This window comes from Oreochromis aureus, linkage group 18 (genome assembly GCF_013358895.1).
Source record: "Oreochromis aureus strain Israel breed Guangdong linkage group 18, ZZ_aureus, whole genome shotgun sequence".
Taxonomy (NCBI): Eukaryota; Metazoa; Chordata; class Actinopteri; order Cichliformes; family Cichlidae; genus Oreochromis; species Oreochromis aureus.
This window is the reverse complement of record NC_052959.1, coordinates 5,466,789-5,487,015: the sequence shown is the minus strand read 5'-3', so window position 1 is coordinate 5,487,015 and position 20,227 is coordinate 5,466,789. Positions and strand designations below refer to the sequence as shown.

At 41.2% G+C, this 20,227-nt stretch overlaps 1 protein-coding gene and 1 long non-coding RNA gene across 9 annotated transcripts in view; one reads left to right on the top strand and one right to left on the bottom strand.

The window, feature by feature from the left end:
• The window catches only part of ctnnd2b (catenin (cadherin-associated protein), delta 2b), a 198,488-nt gene that overhangs the window by 49,461 nt on the left and 128,800 nt on the right, over window positions 1-20,227 (top strand). The window contains exon 1 of one of the 8 annotated variants that reach the window (XM_039602847.1): window positions 14,356-14,684. The exons of the other annotated variants lie outside the window; for them this stretch is intronic. Within the exon in view, the coding sequence (XP_039458781.1) occupies window positions 14,670-14,684 (15 nt within the window). The 5' untranslated portion in view covers window positions 14,356-14,669. Of the gene's footprint in view, window positions 1-14,355; window positions 14,685-20,227 lie in introns of those variants that run through there. 8 annotated transcript variants of the gene reach the window in all.
• Window positions 17,244-20,196, bottom strand: LOC120434565. Its single transcript, XR_005609177.1, has 3 exons — window positions 20,112-20,196; window positions 18,522-18,567; window positions 17,244-17,457 (listed from the first exon to the last, which is right to left on the bottom strand). It is a non-coding gene; the product is annotated as an uncharacterized LOC120434565 (long non-coding RNA).

The following is a 20,227-nucleotide window of genomic DNA, read 5'->3' as shown; positions in this document are numbered from 1 at the left end:
TTTAAGCTGCAGGTAATTGAAGGTCTACCGTTATTTTCTCCGTACGGCTAATTAAACCCGGTCCATTTCCCTCTCTTCACACACAAGCATGTCCTTATGACAAATATTGAAATATTACCCCCGTTGTACTTTTAATTGATCCCGTTATTTCTGCGTGTTTGGCAAAATCCACTTTTAACGCGCTCAAAGTTTCAAAACACAAACTCTCCCTCCACATCTGATTGATATAATGTCACGAGAAAAAAAACCCTGAGGATTAATAGCTTTTTGAAAACAATCGGCCCTACAGTGCGTTAATTCTGCCGGTTCTGTTATCAGTGTTTTTTGCATAGCAGCCTTGTGATAATAATGGGCCTGTCCTCCCCCTCCCGCTGCTACGCTTTTCATTTGTTTATTAAGGATTAATTAAGATTTGTTTAGCACCGGCTAACTCATTAAGTTACCAAATATAGTTCTCTTCAAAGTTCGCAGCGGAGTTAGATATTCATAAGAAGTGGTTTCAAAGTGGATCAAATATTTATTTTATTTTACTTCTTATGTAAGGGGGCACGGAGAAAGGGGGAAAGCAGAATATTTAAGGCCTGAGGAGGGAGGAGAGGAATTTGTATGTCCTCCCACTACTGTCACCACCACCCTGGGCAAAGTGTTGGCACATGAGAAAGTCTTCTATCTAGTCCTATTTCCAGCTGAAGGAAGACTCCAGGCCACAGCATCATAGTATAAATAGGACCAGTCTCATTTCTGCTGTGCAGTGCAGTTATGTTGCATATGTGCATCCATACTGAATAAACTTCCTGCAAAACATCGCCCCCTGCAGCCTATGGTGGACCAAGTTGAGCTTTCTGGTGATTCTATTGGAAGATCTACCATCAGTTTTAACATTAGCTGCTTCATTTTTGATAAGAAGAATTCTTTAGAATTAGAAATCAAGATTTTTCCATCAGCACCTAGACAGCTTATTAAGTAGATTACAAACACCCAGCTTTAATCCAGTTCGGAGATTTTTTTTCTTTTTTACATACTGTGGTTGTAACAAGTGGACATTTGAGGTATTGTTGCATTTTTTTCACCTCGTAGCGGTCTGAAAATTCTCCTCCGACCTCTGGCATCAACAAGGTGATTTCACCAGGCGAGCAGCCGCTGGATATTTTCTTTTTCAGACATTTCTCTGTAAACTGTAAGCAGTTTCTGAAATTCTCAGATCAGCCTGTATGGCACAAAGTCTCCAAAATCATCTCTATTCCCCATTCTGGTCCTCGGTTTGCACTTTATGAGGTCATCTTGACCATGTCTACATGTCTAAACGCACTGAATTCCTGCCATGTCTGCATTACCGAGCAGTTGAAACAGGTACATCCACACAATAGAGTTCTGGTTTTGACTCAGAGCTCAGGTTTCTGTGACCCAGTGAACCTGTGCATTGTTTTCCTCTCCTCTGGTCCTGCTCACTCCACCTCACCCCCAAACTCAGTGGATTAAAATTCCTAACAGTAAAAGTATTAATCCACTTGACTTAAGAGTCAAGAAGCAGTTCAGTTCTTGTTAAAGGTACAGACCACATGTAACGTGCTGTTAGACCGATTAGCAGAGCTCCTTCAAAGGGAAGAAAACGGAGGAAACAATGAGGACATCCAATTCAAGTTAACCTCATAAACTAACAAAGTAATTCAATGATTTTCTTTTTTTTTTGGCTATGGAGTTAACACACAGTTAACAGCAGTGTAAGTAAGCTGTGTACCCTGATGAGCAAACATGTGCAGCTAACATAGACACAAATAAGCCCACTGTAATTCTGTTTACTTACACTATTCATACAAAGAAAACCCTTCAGAGTTTAGCTTGAGAGCATCGCTCTTACTCCAGCTCTATGTACCCTGCTTTAGTTCATAGAGCTTGCTGTGTGTGCTCACAGTTGCTAAGCTGTGACTGCATAATCGCTGTCTGCAAGAGGAATTTAGTGAGCCGTTAATTCGTGAGCATTTGAAGGCATATAAGGTATTTTTGCACGTATGCGCGCTTTTCGCCTGTGGCTGTTAGCTGTCTCTGGCTTAAAGTAGAAAACGGTGAGAACAGAGGCAGAGTGGTGCATTATGGGTGGACTCATGAATGGCCAAGGGGCTTTTGCATTTGGCAGCTCATGTCTTTGCCAACTTTCTCAGCGCTTCCTGCCACAGAAAGAGAAAGTTTGTGACTAGGGATTGATAGGCTTGGGTTTTGTGTGTGCGCACGCAGGCCGGCACTTTAGACGTGACTTGCGGTGTGCTGTTTTATGCAGAGGGAAGGCCAGATGGTTGAAACTGCAAAGTAAAAGATACCACACTTGATATTTGATGAGCATAAGTCTAGCAGTAGATGCTGATTAGATGCAGCAGTGTAACATGTGCTGGGATTTAGCTCATGCATTAAAGAGCACAGAGCATTTCTCTCCACATTGCATGATCATTTTGATTTAATATTCTCTACTGTAGACAGTGGGGGAAATAGTTATTTGATCCCCGGCTGAATTTTTTAGTTTGCTCACTTAGAAAGAAATGAAGAGTCTCTCATTTTAGTGGTAGTTTCATTTTAATAGAGAGAAACAGAAATGTTGCAAATATAGTTGTCATTTTCTCAGATAAGGGATATCTGCAATTGATTGTAATCTGTGTCACATGGGATCACAGACGGTTTTGAGGAGCCAGAATTCTGGCTGATTTATACACGGTCAAATACTTATTTCACTCAATGATATGCAAATTAATTTTTATGTAATGTTTTTTTTCTGATGTTTGGTTGATTCAGTCTCTATTAAAATGAAGCTACCATTAAAAAAAAACAGACTGTGCCATAGAGTGCACTCTGAAAATTACTACCTAGAAAAATGCACATGGACTAAATTTTTCTAGGTTTGTCTGTGAAGGTTCATCGTAGTCTAAGGAGCTTGGAAAGAAAAGCGTCTGGACTTCTTTAAGTTGCTTGAAGACGTTTCACCTCTCATCCGAAAAGCTTCTTCAGTAGCTTCTCGGAGCTTTTTCAGTATGAAGTCCAGACACTTTTCTAGGTTTGCTACAACAGTGAAATACAACTGAAAAAGTCTTAAATTCAGGCTTACAGAGTTGGATTCAGCTTTAAATTGATTAAAAGTATTTACAAAATTTTGCCTCATATTTTGGACTGTCTTCTCTTCTACATTTATATTCAGGAAAATAAAAAAAGTCTGTATTCATTATATTTTCATTTTTTTTAATGAAAAATGAAAATGTACTTTAAAAATTGCAGGTGGATTTCTTTACTGAGTACTGAAAATGTTCATCAATATTATAAAATATTACTGATAGATTAAAGGTTGATAAGTGTCAGTGGTGATGTGTGGTTAATCTAGTAAAATCACGCTCATTTAAATCTAAAATGCTGTATTCACATCGCAGTGCTCAGATCAGGTTTGCTGCTCTGGTTTTTTTGACCTAAACTCATCTGCAAGCAAAAAATGAAGAATACCAAAGACAAAACACGCTGTCGTACAGAAAACATGGCATGACGGTGAGGATAAGAAAGGAGACAGTTCTTTAATTATGGTTGCTGATTCTCGATGGAGCCATGTGTAAATACTGAGTTGGAGACAGGTGTCTTTGACGTGCGAGACGAATTACCTCACTGAAGCAGATTTCTGCAAAAATTTCCGGATGTTGGTGGTTGTTGACGGTTGTTGACGGTTACTTTTAACCCCATCTGTCAGCGTCCCTCCACACTTGTAACACTTGAAGCTAGACCATCAGGTGAGCGATGTTAAGTTCACATGAATTCTGATTTGACTCTTCAGTGTGATGGTGCACTTTTTCTTTTTTTTTCTTTTTTTAGCTGTACCCGATTTAGGACCAAATATGGAAGTAGTCCGAATAAGAACTGAAAAGATCAGATTGCATGTGATCTCTGGGTGGAGGGACACCATGTGACAAAAAAAATTGCATTTTTTTTTGTCAATTCAAAAGACCCCTATGAAGATTACAACCAGGCACCCACCCGGAACAGGAAGATGAGGACCCCACACTGGGGGAGGGGATCAGAAAAGCGCCTGGTGATTGAGCCTACCCCCTTAGCTCCGTCAGGACCCGGCACGTGGTTTGATCCATGGCTGAGTCAGTAGCAGAAGAATGGGCAAGAATTTCAGTCTCTAGATGTGCAAAGCTGGTAGAGACATACCCTAAAAGACTGGCAGCTGTAATTGCAGCAAAAGGTGGTTCTACAAAGTATTGACTCAGGGGGCTGAATAATTACGCACACCCCACTTTGCAGTTATTTATTTGTAAAAAATGTTTGGAATCATGTATGATTTTCGTTCCACTTCTCACGTGTACACCACTTTGTATTGGTCTTTCACCTGGAATTCCAATAAAATTGATTCATGTTTGTGGCTGTAATGTGACAAAATGTGGAAAAGTTCAAGGGGGCCGAATACTTTTGCAAGCCACTGTATGTGAGGTAAAACCAAAGTGAAGAAGACCACAAGGGGAACTGTCTGCAGAGGAAGACTATAGAAATCCTTCTGAATGAAAACAGCGGTCTCCAGTTGCCCTCAGTCTTCTCTCTGATCTCACATTGTCTGAAGTAAAAGCTTATCATTCATACATTTATAGAACGTGCATATTAACATCCCTGATCAAAGTCTAGCTGCTGCTGCTTCTTTCTTTGACGTCACCGAGAAAGATGTATGCGCACAAAGTTCCAGCAATGAATAATTTGCTGTTTTTTAACTGATACTTTCTTGGCCCAAAGCTGTATTTTTTGTTGGCTTTAAACATAAATCAATTTTTAAAAGGCTGGCCTCTAGTTTGTTTTGGGATCAAAAGTTGAAGCGCAACTTGAATGTTGGCTGCAGTATCCTCACTGTAAATTTTCCGTGCACTTGATTTGCTATTCTGCATTTACACTGCCTCAGGAAAGAAACTCACATATTCAGATGCCTTCTTTTGTCCAAGTGGCACATTCTGGAAAAAATTAGATCATTGTAGAAATGCCAAAACTACACTTCCTGTAATGACTACTTTAGTCAAGTCAGTCTTTATAAACCCCCAAAAAACATGTTTAGGATAAAAATAAAAATGCTTTGGTTTTTCCACGTTGTTGGTGCTCTTTGTGGCATTTTGGATTTTTTTTTTTTTTAACTTTTGTCTGAAGAAGGGAATAAAAGATGGGGACAGATGCCCAGCACAGGGCCCTGGCTCAGCCACTGTGGTCACATGCTGGACCAGGTGCCCCTTTTATAACATTTTAATAAAATAATCTGAAAAAAATTATAGACTGTGTAGCACAGCCTGCCACTTTGTCCCTTTAATTTTAAGGAATTTCTTTTATTTTTATTAGTCTGTTACTTGACAGTAATTAAAAAAAAATACTGTGTTTGCATCTGTGCATTGGATACATGCAGCTTGCTAACTGCTAACTTAGCATTTCATCCAAATATAGTCCCTTCTAAACCCCAAAACCAAACCAAACCAAACCAAAATGAACAAAAACAACAAAAAAACAGAAAGGAGGACTAACAATCTAACTGGTGACATCATGGTGGCTATTCCATCGTTTAGTTACAGTCTATGCATCTGTTCAATTACTGGGGAGTAACAACTAACTATAATGTTAAAGTAAAACAAAAGAAAATCCTAAAAGTTGGGAAAGTAAAACCAACAAATGTTTCCCCTTTCAGCCAAACAACACAGTTCACCAGAAGAGCTCCCCTAATCAGCTAATTGTTTACGTGACTAATCCTTTCTGCTCTGCATGGAGTCCAGCCCACATAAGTCGACTACTAACACATCCTTGATTAAAAACCAGCGTGGCAAGACACTTGGTCTGCACTTTTCTTGAGTAGAATTGGACTTTTGAAGAGGAACAATGCGTGGGTTGTGACTACATGAGTTCAGAGAAGATTAAAATTTTAAAAAAGAGAGACCCATTGTGATCTCATGCAAGTCTTTGTATTTTGTTTTGTTTTTGAATCCATTTTGGATTCAAACAGCCAAGCTTTTATTAGGCAAAGGTGCTTATGCGTCCTCTTTTGCACCTGAAGATAGCGTTTTTTATTTTTCAAGGGGAGAAACAAAATGCCTGATTGGCAAAGCTCCCAGCAACGGGCAATAAACGAGACAGAAATAACAAGGCCACAAGGTGTTTCAATGCGATTAAAGCAACAATGTCAAGAAAGCCCGAGAGAACTCTTAGCCTTTAGATGTTTACCTCATGACTTGGCCTTGAGCTTTCAACATCCTTGAGATTTTGATTTGGCCCGCAGTTTGAATAAACAATTTTACCTTGATGGCAGCTGAGTAGCGTTCCTATTTAGCAGCACTGTAAGCTCAACAAAGACACAGCACTCTGAATATTTTACCGTTGCTCATAATTTATGTACCTACCAACGTCTTTGAAGCCAGTTGAAAAGAGAAGCAGGGATAAGGAGAGGAATTAGACCAGCTACAGGGAAACAACAAGACAAATCTGTCTGGTTTGGGATGAACGCTTAAGTAGTATCTGTGGAGAGTTAAATCCCCCCCCCCCAATCTCTCCTTTTTCTTTATCACACTTATATGGCTCCCTAAACCAGCGGTCCCCAACCCCCGGGCCACGAGTCGTTTGGTACCAGGCCGCGAGAGTTGAGGCTCGGGTGTGAAATTGATGTTTTTTAGCGTTATTTCTTTTTTTTTTTTATCGTTAACTCAGTTTCCATGGGTCTTTTCCCATGTGTTCTGAATAAATCTTCTTTTTTTTGGTACCAGTACTGGTTTTATTTTGTTGTATTTATCCACGACACCTTAAAGGCTGGTCCATGAAAATATTGTCGGACATAAACCGGTCCGTGGCGCAAAAAAGGTTGGGGACCGCTGCCCTACACAATCTTTTTATCAGCCCCCACCTTCTCATGTTGGCTGTTTTCCCTCCACTTACAGGACAACTTTGTTGCCAGCTGGATGTACCTAATAATTGTCCATTCTGAAACACAAACTCCAGACAGCAGCAGGCTTAGCTTACACAGCCACTGTGACATTTTCGCATCGAACAGTACCCCCCCCCATCTAAAACATCTAAATGCCAGTCGGACACCAAGGGGCACAATTAGACCGCTTTACACTGGGGAGAGAGAGAAAGAGAGAGGGACAGCTACAGCTAGGACACACACACTCTAACTTTGCTCCCCATGCAGCCCACCACTGTCCTACAGTCATTTATCTTACTTTACTAATTGCTTTAATAGGGTTTTCAGGGGCCAGCGTGGTCTTATGAGCTAGTGGCTGCACACTAACTCTCTTTCCGTCCTCCCTCTGTCTCCATTAAGAAGCTCAGATTGGAGCTGAATCTTTAGTAATGCAATCAGCTGACAAGCACTTGATTGTGGAACCTGCTCATTAAGACATAGTTAATTGTTGTCCTTTTCTCTTAATTGCTTATCAAGCTATGATTACTCGCTCACATACACACACATGCACACATTCAGAGTTCCTGCCACCAGAGAGTGTGTGTGTGTGTGTCTTTTTTTCAAGAAAGTTAAGACTGTGTAGTCTATTGATTATAAGACCAAAAGCTTTAATAATAGTTAGTTTCTATTATGTTAGTTTGTTGAGTTTGAAGGAAAATGACACACATGCAATCAGTGAGGCTCATGGCTGGATTAACCTCTTTGCCCAAAGGCAAAAAAAAATGTTGGGCCCCTTTTATAAGCCACTTATTTCCCCAGACAGCAGGCGTGTTTGCAGGTTGTTTTTTTTGTTTTTTTTAAACGAAGTAGTACAAGGGCGGGACTTAGAAACAGGTGGGGTGGGGCCATTGGGAAATCAGAAAGTTGTATGAGATATAAATGTTAAAGCACTTGAAAACTGATTGAAAATCCAGCACGTTATGATTTGAATTATGGACCGACCTGCCTCTGTAAACATGCATTAGGAGACGTGGCTGCCTCGGTGGACATAAAGTTTTTAACCATGACGTAATGGACAGTACATATTCAACTTTTAGCCTGAGTGGTAAATATAAAGAAAATGTTATACATCCATGGAGAATGGTCAGCAGCAGAGCCAGTGTGAATCAAATGAAGGGGAGGAAATTTAGCAAAATTTCAAAATGTATTGTTTTCCATTAGTTTTTGGTGTTTATTATTATATTGTGTAACATTAGCTGCATTTACGGTCTATGGAGAACAATGCCGTTTTTCACAGTGTGAAGTGGTCAGACTCGAACGTCAACGAAGGTGGTAGGGAAGCAGACTCAGGAGACATTTTGGGTTTTCAGAGGTGAGCAATTTATTTACAGTGGACCCCACCCTGCATGAAACTTCCAAACAAAACTTCCCCCCAAAGTAACTTAATTAACAAAACTCGAAAGTACATGGATTTGGTAACACAGCTCACCTCTCCTCTCTCATCTGAGTCTGGCAGAGACTGACTATATATAGGGCCATCAATCGCCCTTCAATTAGTCCGGCCAGCACCACTCACTTGAGCTGAGTGATCGAAAACTCTACATAGTTGACTAAAAATGACAAAAACCTCCTCACACTCCTAATTAGCACATTTACACAACTAAATGTATTACCAAAAAAAAAAAGATTCAACAAATCCCTTCGGACCTGGAAACAAACCAAAGGAAGCATTTCTGTGGTAAAAGAAACCCCTCCTCTTGGTTCAACCTAAATGAGGAATTGCTAGGCGGGCCTTTCCCCACACCAGACCTACATGAAGACTGAAAAGAAAGAACAAAGTAAGTATGAACAAATGACTTAATCTGTAACATAATAAAATATAAAGAAACATGTAACTGAGTATTTGCCTTAATTTGCAGAATGTTCGATTTGCTGGCAACAGAATGCTTACACCAGGGGTGTCCAAACTTTTTTCACGGAGGGCCACATACATAAAAATATAGGAGGGGCTGGGCCACTTACTAGAAATTAGGTACATAACCTTAACTGTAGTGTATTAAAGTTAGAAAAATCATTTAAAAGTGGTCAAATGTGTTATATTGTTGAATATAATTAAAGACAAAACTGCCTTCATCACAGCTTTCCATAAATGGATCTTTATTGATTTATTCAGAAAAAGCTTTGGTAGCTCATTCTCAGAACAGCAGCAGATTTCTTCTTGGACAGAAGATTTACAGCACAGAGAAAAAAACAAAGGGGAAAATGGGACGGGTACATTTCAAGCTTGTTATTTAAGTTCTTAGGCTTAGCAACACACCTATTAACGTTCGTTTGAAACGGTTATCAACATTAACAGACTGAACTGGACTTAATAACAGGAGTGCAAATAATTTTAGTAAATTATTCTGGTGAGTATCAGTATGGTATGTAAATCGGGCCATCCAGCCGCGGTGCTCATCGTACGCCACTCGTGCCAAAAATCCGGACAAATGTCACTTGATCAAGGAGCAGATCTGCATCAGATGAGATCAGCTGACTTTGCGTGTGCGTGCGCTGTGCACAGCGGTGTGTACTCTGTGTGTAAACAAGAAAAACGCATATAAGAAAGTGGTGCGCAAAAGCAGGGTAGTGACAGAATTGATGCGCATTATTGATATTTGAAGCATGTGTACCTGCACATGCATGCTTATTAACACACGGGTACTGTGGAATATATTTTTTACTCACCTAAAGCGCTCGTGCTCTCGTCCACTCCCCGCAAAAAAAAAAATTAGCAGCTGTGCGGTGTCTGTGGCATCAGTGCTCTCATCGCATGCGATGGAGTAAAAATCCAAAGCACAGCTTTATCAGACAGTTGCAGTTTAATGTTGGCTGACAGTCTTCAATGCCTTGCACAACTGTACTTCTGGACATGCTGACGTTGTTGAAGTCCTGCACTTTTTCCGGGCACATTATTTCAGTGACTTTAACGAGGCAGCGTTTTATGAGGTCTCCATCTGAAAAAGGCTTGCCATGTCTTGCGATGAGTTGGGCGACCTCATAGCTGCTATTGGAGCCTTTTCCTGGACAATTTGAGCACGAAAAAAATACTGTTGCTGACCCCGCAGGATAGCTACCCTTTGCTTTAATTTCTGCTCTCGCTCAGCACCAGTGTAGGATGCATAGGCCTGATGTTTGGTTTCATAATGACGTCGTACATTATACTCTTTTATAACTGCCACAGTTTCAGTGCAGATCAAACAGACACACTTCCCCTTTAATCCTTTGAAGAAATATTCACTCTCCCACCATGTCTGAAATTTTCTGCACTCACTTTCTACCTTTCGCTTCTTTGGTTCTGCCATGTTTGGTAACTTGGGGTAAGTTTCTTCTGTGATTGTCCTTTTTGGTAGAGCAACTGCCTTTATCAACAGCGGCTCCCCCTGGTGTTAAAACTAAGAAGTGTAATACACTCAAGCAAAAGTTGAAGTGCGGGCCATATTCTATTCTATTTATAAAATTACTTGAGGGTCAATTAAAAATGGACCGGACTTTGGACACGCCTGGCTTACACAAACAACCCGGGATAGTGAGCGCAGCAATGTTACTTTGATAAATAGCAAATCATAGCAAATAAATACAGAGACAGAATAATGTGCATAATGTGCAAAAAAAGGTCAACACATCTGGGACAAATGGAGAGCATTACAACTGCTCATCCACTTTGTCACACACAGAAAAAGCAGATCCAAAAGGGGTCCAATTTTCCTCATTTTCCTCCCTTATTAACTACAATTAATAACTCAGTTGATGGAAATTAAACCATCAATTGAGTACCTGGTTTGAACTGTGGGCCATTTTTAAGCCCAGAGTTCAAACCAAGTCTATAACTACTTTTACAACTAAGAGAAGTAGTAATTAGGAGATTCAATTTTAGGTCTTAAAACATTTATACAGCCGATATTTAGTTTTGAACATTTCTAACAAATTTGCAAATTTTATAATCCAGCCTGGTTTTTACTAGCTAACTAACTGTGGTATGAGTGTTGGTGGTAGGCCAGGTGTTATGGGTATTTTTGAAGCATCTGATCTTCTGGGATTTTCACCACAGCTGTTGCTACAATTTACTCAGAATGGTGTGAAAAACAAAAAAACATCCAGTGAGTGGCAGTTCTGCAGACAGAAACAGCTTGTTGGTGAGAAAGGTCAGAGGAGAATACCAGACTGGTTGGAGCTGGCAGAGAGGCTGTGGTACCTCAGATAGCTATTCTTTCCAACTAAGCAGACAAGAATCTTAGAATAGACAGCACATGTAATCTTGAGGTGGATGACTGTCAGGTTCGCACCAAAAATATCCTAACAGGACAGACGCTGGCATCTTAGCCTGCTGAGATGGTTTCAATGGGAGCAGCTGCAGCTCAGTAGATGCAGTGGGTCGCCTACTAACGGGAGGGTCAGTTGTTTGAGCCCTGGCTCCTCCGGTCCGCATGTCCTAGTGTCCTTGGGGACGATACTGAACCTCGAATTTGCCCCCCTGTGATTGAGTGAATGTGGCTTGTAGTACTCAGAGTAGAAAAGTGCTGCTGTATATCATTTCAAAACCATTTAACAACAGGAATCAACTGACCCAACCTTCTACTGATCAGTCATTCTTTAAATAGTGCAGCCTATCTCGAATGTATTTGCTGATCACGTGCATCTTTTTATGGCCATAATTCACTTTCTGTCAATGGATACTACCATGCCACACAGCACCTTAAAGTAATGTGTCCAACATCTAGCAGGAGCCTCCATGGAGTCCTGACCCAGCAGGATGTTTGGTGTTTGCACATAACGAGACAAAAAGAATCATTATCTGCAAGTGAATAGCTGATTCATTTAATCTGCATCTTTCTGTCAAAGCTTTCTGCCCTCACAGTTGATGTTTTGAAGTTAGAAGACATTTATGTTCATGAGGGAAGGAGGGTCTAATGAAACACTCTTGATGTGATTACAAATGCCTCTGCATCGCTCTCACCAGTCTTTGTAAAGGCGTCTCTGAACTCTTTAGATGTAGAACAGTGAAGCAGTATCGCTTAGGCCTAATGTTCTTTGTGATAGAGTAACACAACATGTTTCACTATTTGATAAGTACTTTCTGAAATAAATGGAAATCGATTGGAAAAAATGTTTTTTTTTTGTTGCTGGCCATATAATTTACTGTGTAGATACAATTACTAAGACACATTTCTTTAGTCTGCAAAAACAAATACACACATGTTCAGGGCGTGTTCACATCATTTGCTGTTATCTAACTTTCACACTGAAACAAAGAGTTGATCAAACTGATCCATCTGTTTCACCCAAACACTCATCTTACCTCTGTGATTTAACCTGCCTGAAGCTGAACAGCCACGTAAACTGAGCCAGTTTAAATTTGAATAAGGAAATGATCGGACGCTGGAGCTTTGCATGCACGCAATGTTTTTATTGGGTTGCAGTGACTGCTTTAGTGTCGTTCGGACAGAGAGAGGAGGTGGGCGAGTCCGAGAGCGTAAAACAAAACTAAAACAGTCTGAAGATACGTTCACAGGGCTTCTTGGCACGATGGAAAGTAACAATCAGAGAAACACCTGCTGCGAAATCATGGATTCAGGTTTCCAGTCAGATTGCTTCTGGGTAAGACATGATTATGCATGCGTGTGTTTCATGTGATGCTCACCTGGGTATAATTATCTGACAATATTTCATTTCACTGTAAGTTAACATTGTGACGAGTTAACTTGTAGTCTATGGTACTAGCTGTACAAAGACATGCCAGCAGTAATCAGCCACTGTAGAACTGTATACTGTAAATGCAGTTTATATGACTGACCTTACCTATTCTGTACAGAAAGCCATAATGCAGTTAATATGATAGCAACCTCCATTTTGGAAGACCAGTTGTGCGGACTTCCAGCCCCACACCACCAACCACAAAGCTTAATTCAGAATCGACAGTCTTAATAATCTGCTAGTATGCAACTAAGTTTAGTCCTGTTTCAGTCTAATTGTAATAAGTTAGCCTTGTATGACGTTAAATGGTAAATGGCCTGTATTTGTATAGCGCTTTACTAGTCCCTAAGGACCCCAAAGCGCTTTACACATTCAGTCATCCACCCATTCACACACTGGTGATGGCAAGCTACATTGTAGCCACAGCTGCCCTGGGGCGCACTGACAGAGGCGAGGCTGCTGGACACTGGCGCCACCGGGCCCTCTGACCACCACCAGGCGGCAACGGGTGAAGTGTTTTGCCCAAGGACACAACGACCGAGACTGTCCGAGCCGGGGCTCGAACCGGCAACCTTCCAATTACAAGACGAACTGCCAACTCTTGAGCCACGATCGCCCATTAGGCCTATCTATTACCGCCCCTAATAGTCCAGTCCTGCAGAGGGCAACAATATCACTTGATGACAAGATGGCTCATTTCAAATTTTAGTTGGGCTAAAGTTTATAATTATTGCTATAACTATACAGAAGAAGTCTACCTTTAAATGAATGAGGTGAAAAGCAGCCAGTGCACCTGTTTGTGAAACCAGGAAAGAACATCAGTGTTTCACTTCTCCTGTGTCAATCCTACCCTAACATGTTAGCAGCTAAGGGAAGTTAGAGTGTTATGTATGAATACAAGTATCTTATTCTGGGATATGATAACGCTGACACTTTGCCACCAAGCTTGCACAGTCACTAAAAGAACAAGAGATTTCGAGCACGCTGCAAACCACCCCTGTTCGTGAAGCACTTAAGCAAAGACACCTACACTCTGCCTCGGTGTGTAGTTTGGATAGTGTGACTCTCCGTTCCCTGGAGGCTTGGCACTTCCTCATGTTAGAGTTCAGGAAGGCTCAGTCATACTGCTTTAGATTCCACTGAGACAAATGCTGGTTCAGTTGAAATGACCTGATTGTACACTTCTATAAAATGGTGATGTGATCGGGTCTTTACAGATAATAACTACATCGTACTACAGCCGTGTGTAATCTGCATATGGTTTTGTGTTTGGGTGAGTTTGAACACACCTAATGCACTTTTTTGGCCCCATACATTCCTTACTTCCATCTCAGCCCATAGGATTTCACTGAGGCAGAACACTGTGTGTGTGTGTGTGTGTGTGTGTGTGTGTGTGTGTGTGTGTGTGTGTGTGTGTGTGTGTGTGTGTGTGTGTGTGTGTGTGAGTGCCTTCCTCCATCCCACTTCCTCTCCATCTTCAGGCTCTCTTGCGTCCTTTGCTCTCCTCCTCCCAAAATCCCTCCTTGCTTTTCAGTGATGGTGGATGAGGGAGGGAGGGGGTGCAGATGGTCTGCTCAGAGAGAAAGAGAGGGAGAGAGAGAGTCACAGAGACAGAGAGTGACGGGCGAGCAGCGGGCTTTTTTGGCATGCTGGGCCGGTGGGAGGGCCCATTGTGATGCAACGTTGCATAAATAATGCCACGGGGCTTCTAAATGCTCCGTTGCCATGGGGACCTTTGTGCCTCAGTGAACACAGTGTGTGTATGTGTGTGAGTGTGTGCTTCATGGCCCCGGAGGAGGGAGAAAAAGAGACACAGACATAGAAGCAAAGAGAGCGAGCGAGAGACAGACAAGGGGCCGGGGTGCAGGCAGCTCAAGTGACACTTGCGGTCTCTCGCTCTCTCTCTATGTCTTTCTATTTGTCTCTCTATCACTTGGTGTGACCCAGGACAGATGAGCGTTTGGAGGAGGGAGAGGGAGCACTGTTGTCGCTTTTCGACTAGAGAGGAGCAAAGCAAAGCGGGATATTCTGTGATTTTGTCTCTTTGTGAAGTATGGTCCATGTGAAGGTACGTGTCTGCGTTGCTTATTTTTTATGCAACTCCTTCACCAGTACTCCTTTCCAGCATTAAATTCCATCACAGTCCCTTCCTCTTGCTCTGCAGTAACAGGTGTCTGCCCTTCAGCCCTGAATTGGAGGGAGCAGAGATCGGAGGGGGCGAGGAGTGGAGGGGGGGTAGAAAAAGGAGGGAGTGATCGCTTTTGTTTGGCTGTTTCTGAGAAGACTTGCATCTGAATTCTCACAGCTCACAATGGAGCTGGTTAGTCAGCCTGTTAGTCTGCCGGTGTGTGCTCTGTGCAAAACAACAAAAAACACTTTTTTCCTCATCTGCTACAGAGACTTTGCCTCAAAGTAGGTTGTGTTTTTTTCTTTCTCTCTCTCTTGCTGTTCCTTTCGTTGCATCAGCTGATTATGGGGGTTTAGATTGATTTGGCTGCGTAAAAAGTCAGATCGCACAGGGAGAAACGTGCAGTTTCCATGTGTGGAGTGGTGTTTGAGATGTAAATAAGAAATGCAGCTCACTGGCATCAGAAGACTATAGCTTTTTATCTTCAATGGGATCATGAGATCACAGACGCTGAAAGCATCAGTGTGCTTCTCGTGGGTGATTGACTGCTTGCTAAAACTTCAACAAATACTATGATGATTGATTTTAGGCTAAAGGGCTAAAATTACGTGCATGTGTGGCTTCTTAGTTTTCTCTCAAATATGACTGATTAATCGGGTTCTGTTGAGCAGCTATATTTGTATCCCTAGTGCTGTGTGAAAATGTTGAAAGTGGGCAAACAGTGAAGCGTCTGCATGTCGAACTGTTCTCACACTGTGAATGTTAACATCCAGACTTTCTGCTTCGCAAAATGCTTTCAGAAGCTGCACTTTGTCATGTCTTCTGGTTTGACTGGAGAACACGGACATGGGTGACAAGGTTAAGAGAAAAAAATTCAAGGCTTTGTGGAGGGGCTGTGTTTGGGGGATTTTACTGGATCTTGCTTGTCCTCTTGAAGGGAAGGGACACTGCAAATACGTATAGTGATCAACATTAATCCCATGACCCCATCCACCATGCACAAGGGTTCACTGAATAGTTTGAATGGTATTAAAATGGTGTAATGTTGATTAATTATTATTTTTATTTATCTGGCTTTCTTCCACAGTGTGTGTTTTGTTTTTTGTTTTATTGTTTTGTTTTATTTTTGTTTTGGGGTTTTTTTGTCCTCTCATCACCCAGATGGCCCCGCCCCTCCCTGAGCGTGGTTGTGCTGGAGGTTTCTTCCTCTTAAAGGGGAGTTTTTCCTTCCCACTGTCACCAAGTGTTTGCTCATAGCGGGTCATTTGATTGTTGGGGTTTCCTCTGTATCACTGCAGGGTCCTTACCTTACAATGTAAAGCACCTTGAGGCGACTGCTGTTGTGGTTTGGCACTATATAAATTTAAATAAATTAAATTGAATTAAATTATATACTGGAGACTTCACAGTCACCGACTCTTAAACCAGTTAAACAGCTTTGGGAGCTTTTGGTTCTCCGTACTATCATCAAAACAACAAATTAGGAAATATCTTTTGGAAAAATGGAGTTCCATATCTCCACTAGCCTTCCAAAGTCTTGGAGAATTAATGGCAAAAATGTACTGAAGCTAATCTGGCTGCAAACCCACTTTACTTCCTTAAATTTGCCACCCGATTGTAGCTGATATTTTGCTGTTGCATGTCAACGCAAACATACAAGCCAGTTTCCAAGAAGACTTGATAGAAAGAAAAACAGAATTCGATGCGATCTGCAAAATATTTCAACCCTGCGTTGTCTTGATACCAGCACAAAGGCACAGCAGCATGTCCCCACTGATGTGTGCAACGTTTGTGTCCTCACTTGCAGAATCCTTGCAGATGTATTTAATTATCATTGTATGCCTGTGTGTGTGTCTGTGTCACATTTTTCTCTATACTGGTGTGTGCGCCTGTATGTGTGGCCAGTTGCCATTAATAATAAGATGTTGCGTAATTACAGTGAAATTTGCAATTTGATTTGTTAAGTTATTACATTAATGATTCATTATAATCAAATTGTATCATTATGGTGGGAAGCCTAGAGTTGCCTCAGGCATCTTAGGCATTTACGCTCCCACAGTCCAGCACTATGTTCTCCATCACTACTCTTAGCCATAAAATACACATTATAAATAGCATTAATGTTTCTTTTCAAGCTTTTTTTAGGTCATTAAAAATGGTAATGCTAATATTAAACTGCATTGGGTGCAGACTGGTTTTTATTCTCTTGTAATGATATGCATTTGTTTTCTGAATCTGTATAACTTAATTTGGCTGGGAACTCCACCTGGGTCTTTTGTCTTACAGAGTTATTGTGTGAGCAAAATGAAACTTATTGGGTTTATTAGAGGGTGGTATTTTTCTTTCCTCCCCCTTATAGGATTGTTTTTTGAGTTTTGTTATGATTCACACTCGTCTTAAGATGGATGTTTTTTGAGGCATCATACACACGTGCTAAACAATGACTAAACAAAAAAACAGGTTTTTGGAGTGTGTTAAGACTGAGATGTGCAGGTTTTATAAGTATTCAGACCCTTGTCTTGGTTAAGGCCCCTTTGGAAGCAATAACAGCCTCAAGTTTTCTTGGGAATGATCCTTTCTTTCAGGGGTCTCTGCCATTCTTCTCAGCAGAATCCTTTAAGCTCAGCCGGGTTGGAATGAGAGTGTTGGTGCTCGGCCGCTTTCAGGTCTCCCGAGCTGCTCCTGGCATCAGGTCTGGATTGTGCCTGCAAAACTCCAGGATTTTCACAGTGTTATCCAAAGCAACTCTTGTGTTTTCTCTGTGATGTGCTTTGTTTCATTGTCTTCTTGAAATATAAACCTTCTGCTTAGCCTGGTATCCTGAGCCCTCTGAAAACGGTTTTCACTCGGGATTATTCTGTATTTATTCCGAAGGGTCTCACAGTCTCTGTCACAGGAAAAACATCCCTACAGCACGATGCTGTCTCACCACCACTGAGCGACTGTAGCGATGACATTAATAAGGTGATTCTAACTACCCGGCTCTCTCCACACATGGGAATGGGAGCTATGGTGGAACAGTTCAATTTTTATTTCATCAGGGCAGAGGATTTTTCTTGTTATAGCCCAAGAGCCCAATCAGCTGCCTTTTGACAAACCACCAGTGGGCTGTCTTGTACCTGTTAGTGAGGAATGGCTTCCCTCCGGCCACTCTTCCTTCAAAGCCTGATTGGAGGAGTGCTGCACTAACAGTTATCCTCTGCTATTACTCAGTTTGACTGCCAGATTTGGGAAGTTCTTCCATTTGAGAATGATGAACCTATACTCTTGGGCACTGTCACCTTCACTACATTTGAGCCCTGAGACAGACCAATCCACTCTGACATGCACCATCAACTATAAGACTATATGTAAAGAGGTGTGCGCCTTTACTAAATGCATTGTCTGAATTTAATTAAGTATGGGTGGATTTAATCAAGGAGTCACGTACTCCTATAGTACTGTGTGGTGACTGATGGAAAAAATCCCTGTAAACAGATATTTGCATATGAATATGATGGATTTGCTGACAGGGCTGAGAATTTTGGTCCCGGAAGCTTTCAGGTTTCAGTTTGCACAGTCGGAGTGCTGATCAGTCACATTTGAGTGAGTTTGGTTAAGTGCAGCCAAACACTGAGTGTGGAAACCACAAGAGGAATGCATTTCCCAAAATGCAATCTGAAAACAATCAGCTATCGTCTGATGATGATTAAGCTTTTCATTAGCTGCATTCATCTGCATTTGTAGTCGGGCTGCAAACAACGACCTTTGCACAGAACACAGAACGTTGGTCGTTACCTGCACAGGGTCTTAGTCATCAGGCAACAGCCACCAGGTTCACAGCCTGCCAAAAAAAGGGGGGAAAAAAAGAGAATTAAGGTTATGTGATGGTGATGGAAAACTTGTAAACCTTAAAGGATCTGAGAAACAGGCACTGTATGTGCGCTTGTATCACGTTCTTCACTTCCTTTGTTTGTTGATGAGTGCATATTTCTTTCATAATAGCTTGTCTTTATTTAAACACTGCCTTGGAAACAGTGATTGATTGTATCCTGTGGTCTGGCATGACATATTGTAATTATGTCACTTTTATTATCTCGAACCAGCCAAAGGACTGTCAGAAAGCCATTTAAAGATCCAAACCATACCTTTGAAACCAGCACTGCAGTGGCTGACCGCTGATGTGCCTTCTCCACTTGATTTGAGTGATTCAGCAAAACAATTTGATCTTTCTTGTTTTGTTTTTTTCTTTCGCACAAATTGGTAAATTTCGTTTATTTAATCAGCTATAATGATCACAGCAGCAGACACAAATATCCTAATCAGCTGCTTGCTTGTTTGCACATCAGCTAATTAGTGGTTATTCATCACGCATAAATTAAGCCTAAGAAAAGGTCTCTATCAAGAGCCACCCAAATGAAAAGATTTGCTCTTAAATGGCACGTATGAGTGATTTATGAAAACTTTTTGACTTTTTAAAATGGAGCTTATAGGTTTCACAAAGCTGCCATCCAAGCCTTGAACAGATACCAGCGTCCTAAACCAAACACATACATTGAGTTTAGATATAAAAAATAACTCACGTTCATTTTTTGACACTTTGTATTGTATATTTTGGTTGCTGCTAATACCAGTCAATATCCATGCGTTATAAAACCAGGGAGTGAATTATTACCCTAATAGAATGTACTTCCTGATCCGTGCCATGGCTGTCAAGTCTGCTTAACTAGCAAGATATTTTCTGTCTGCACAGGACTGCAGTGTTCTGGTTCTCAATGCTGAAAGTCATAATAACCAAATATTTTAAAACACCAGTTTACAAGCATACTACTGACACCTCTACTGGACAGTTTTAAAGAGCTCCAGCTTTGACTTTGTGTGGTGATGTTCTTCTTTTTACTCTCATTAAAGAGGTTGAGGAGGCATCAGAAAGAGTATCTGCCATATCAGATATACCAAAGTATCTGCTGTGGCGATCCCTTGTCAAATAAGGGAAAGCGAAAAGTACAATTTATTACATTTTTCCTTATTTTGTGAGATATATACTCTTAGAATGCTGGACTCTCTGTGAGCCAAGGCTCACGCTTTAGAGTCCTTTAAATATTAAACAATATTTCTGCTCCTGGATTTGGAGCTGTCCCCAATATCACCACGTCAGGACAGATACCCCACCCAGTTGCTGTTTAAACCTGGTGTAAGCCGATGAAAAGAAACTTTACCTTAAGCGAGGAGAAAGAAAATAAAATGGGTTTCAAGGCTGAATGATACAAAGCTACTGTTGTAGAAGCCAAAAATAAAAATACAGACTTGAAACTGAGCAAACAGCAAACTCCTGTCATTTTCAAAAGATTATCTGACTAGTATAATGGCTTGGTGTGTGGTACAGACCGTCCAAAAAGCTTGTGCTTCAATTTTGGTGAGCGAAATTCTGGTATTTTCTTAGTCAGTTAGCTAATTAGCTGACATGTGTGTCTGTTGCTGCTTGCTAACCAAGCTAGCTAGCA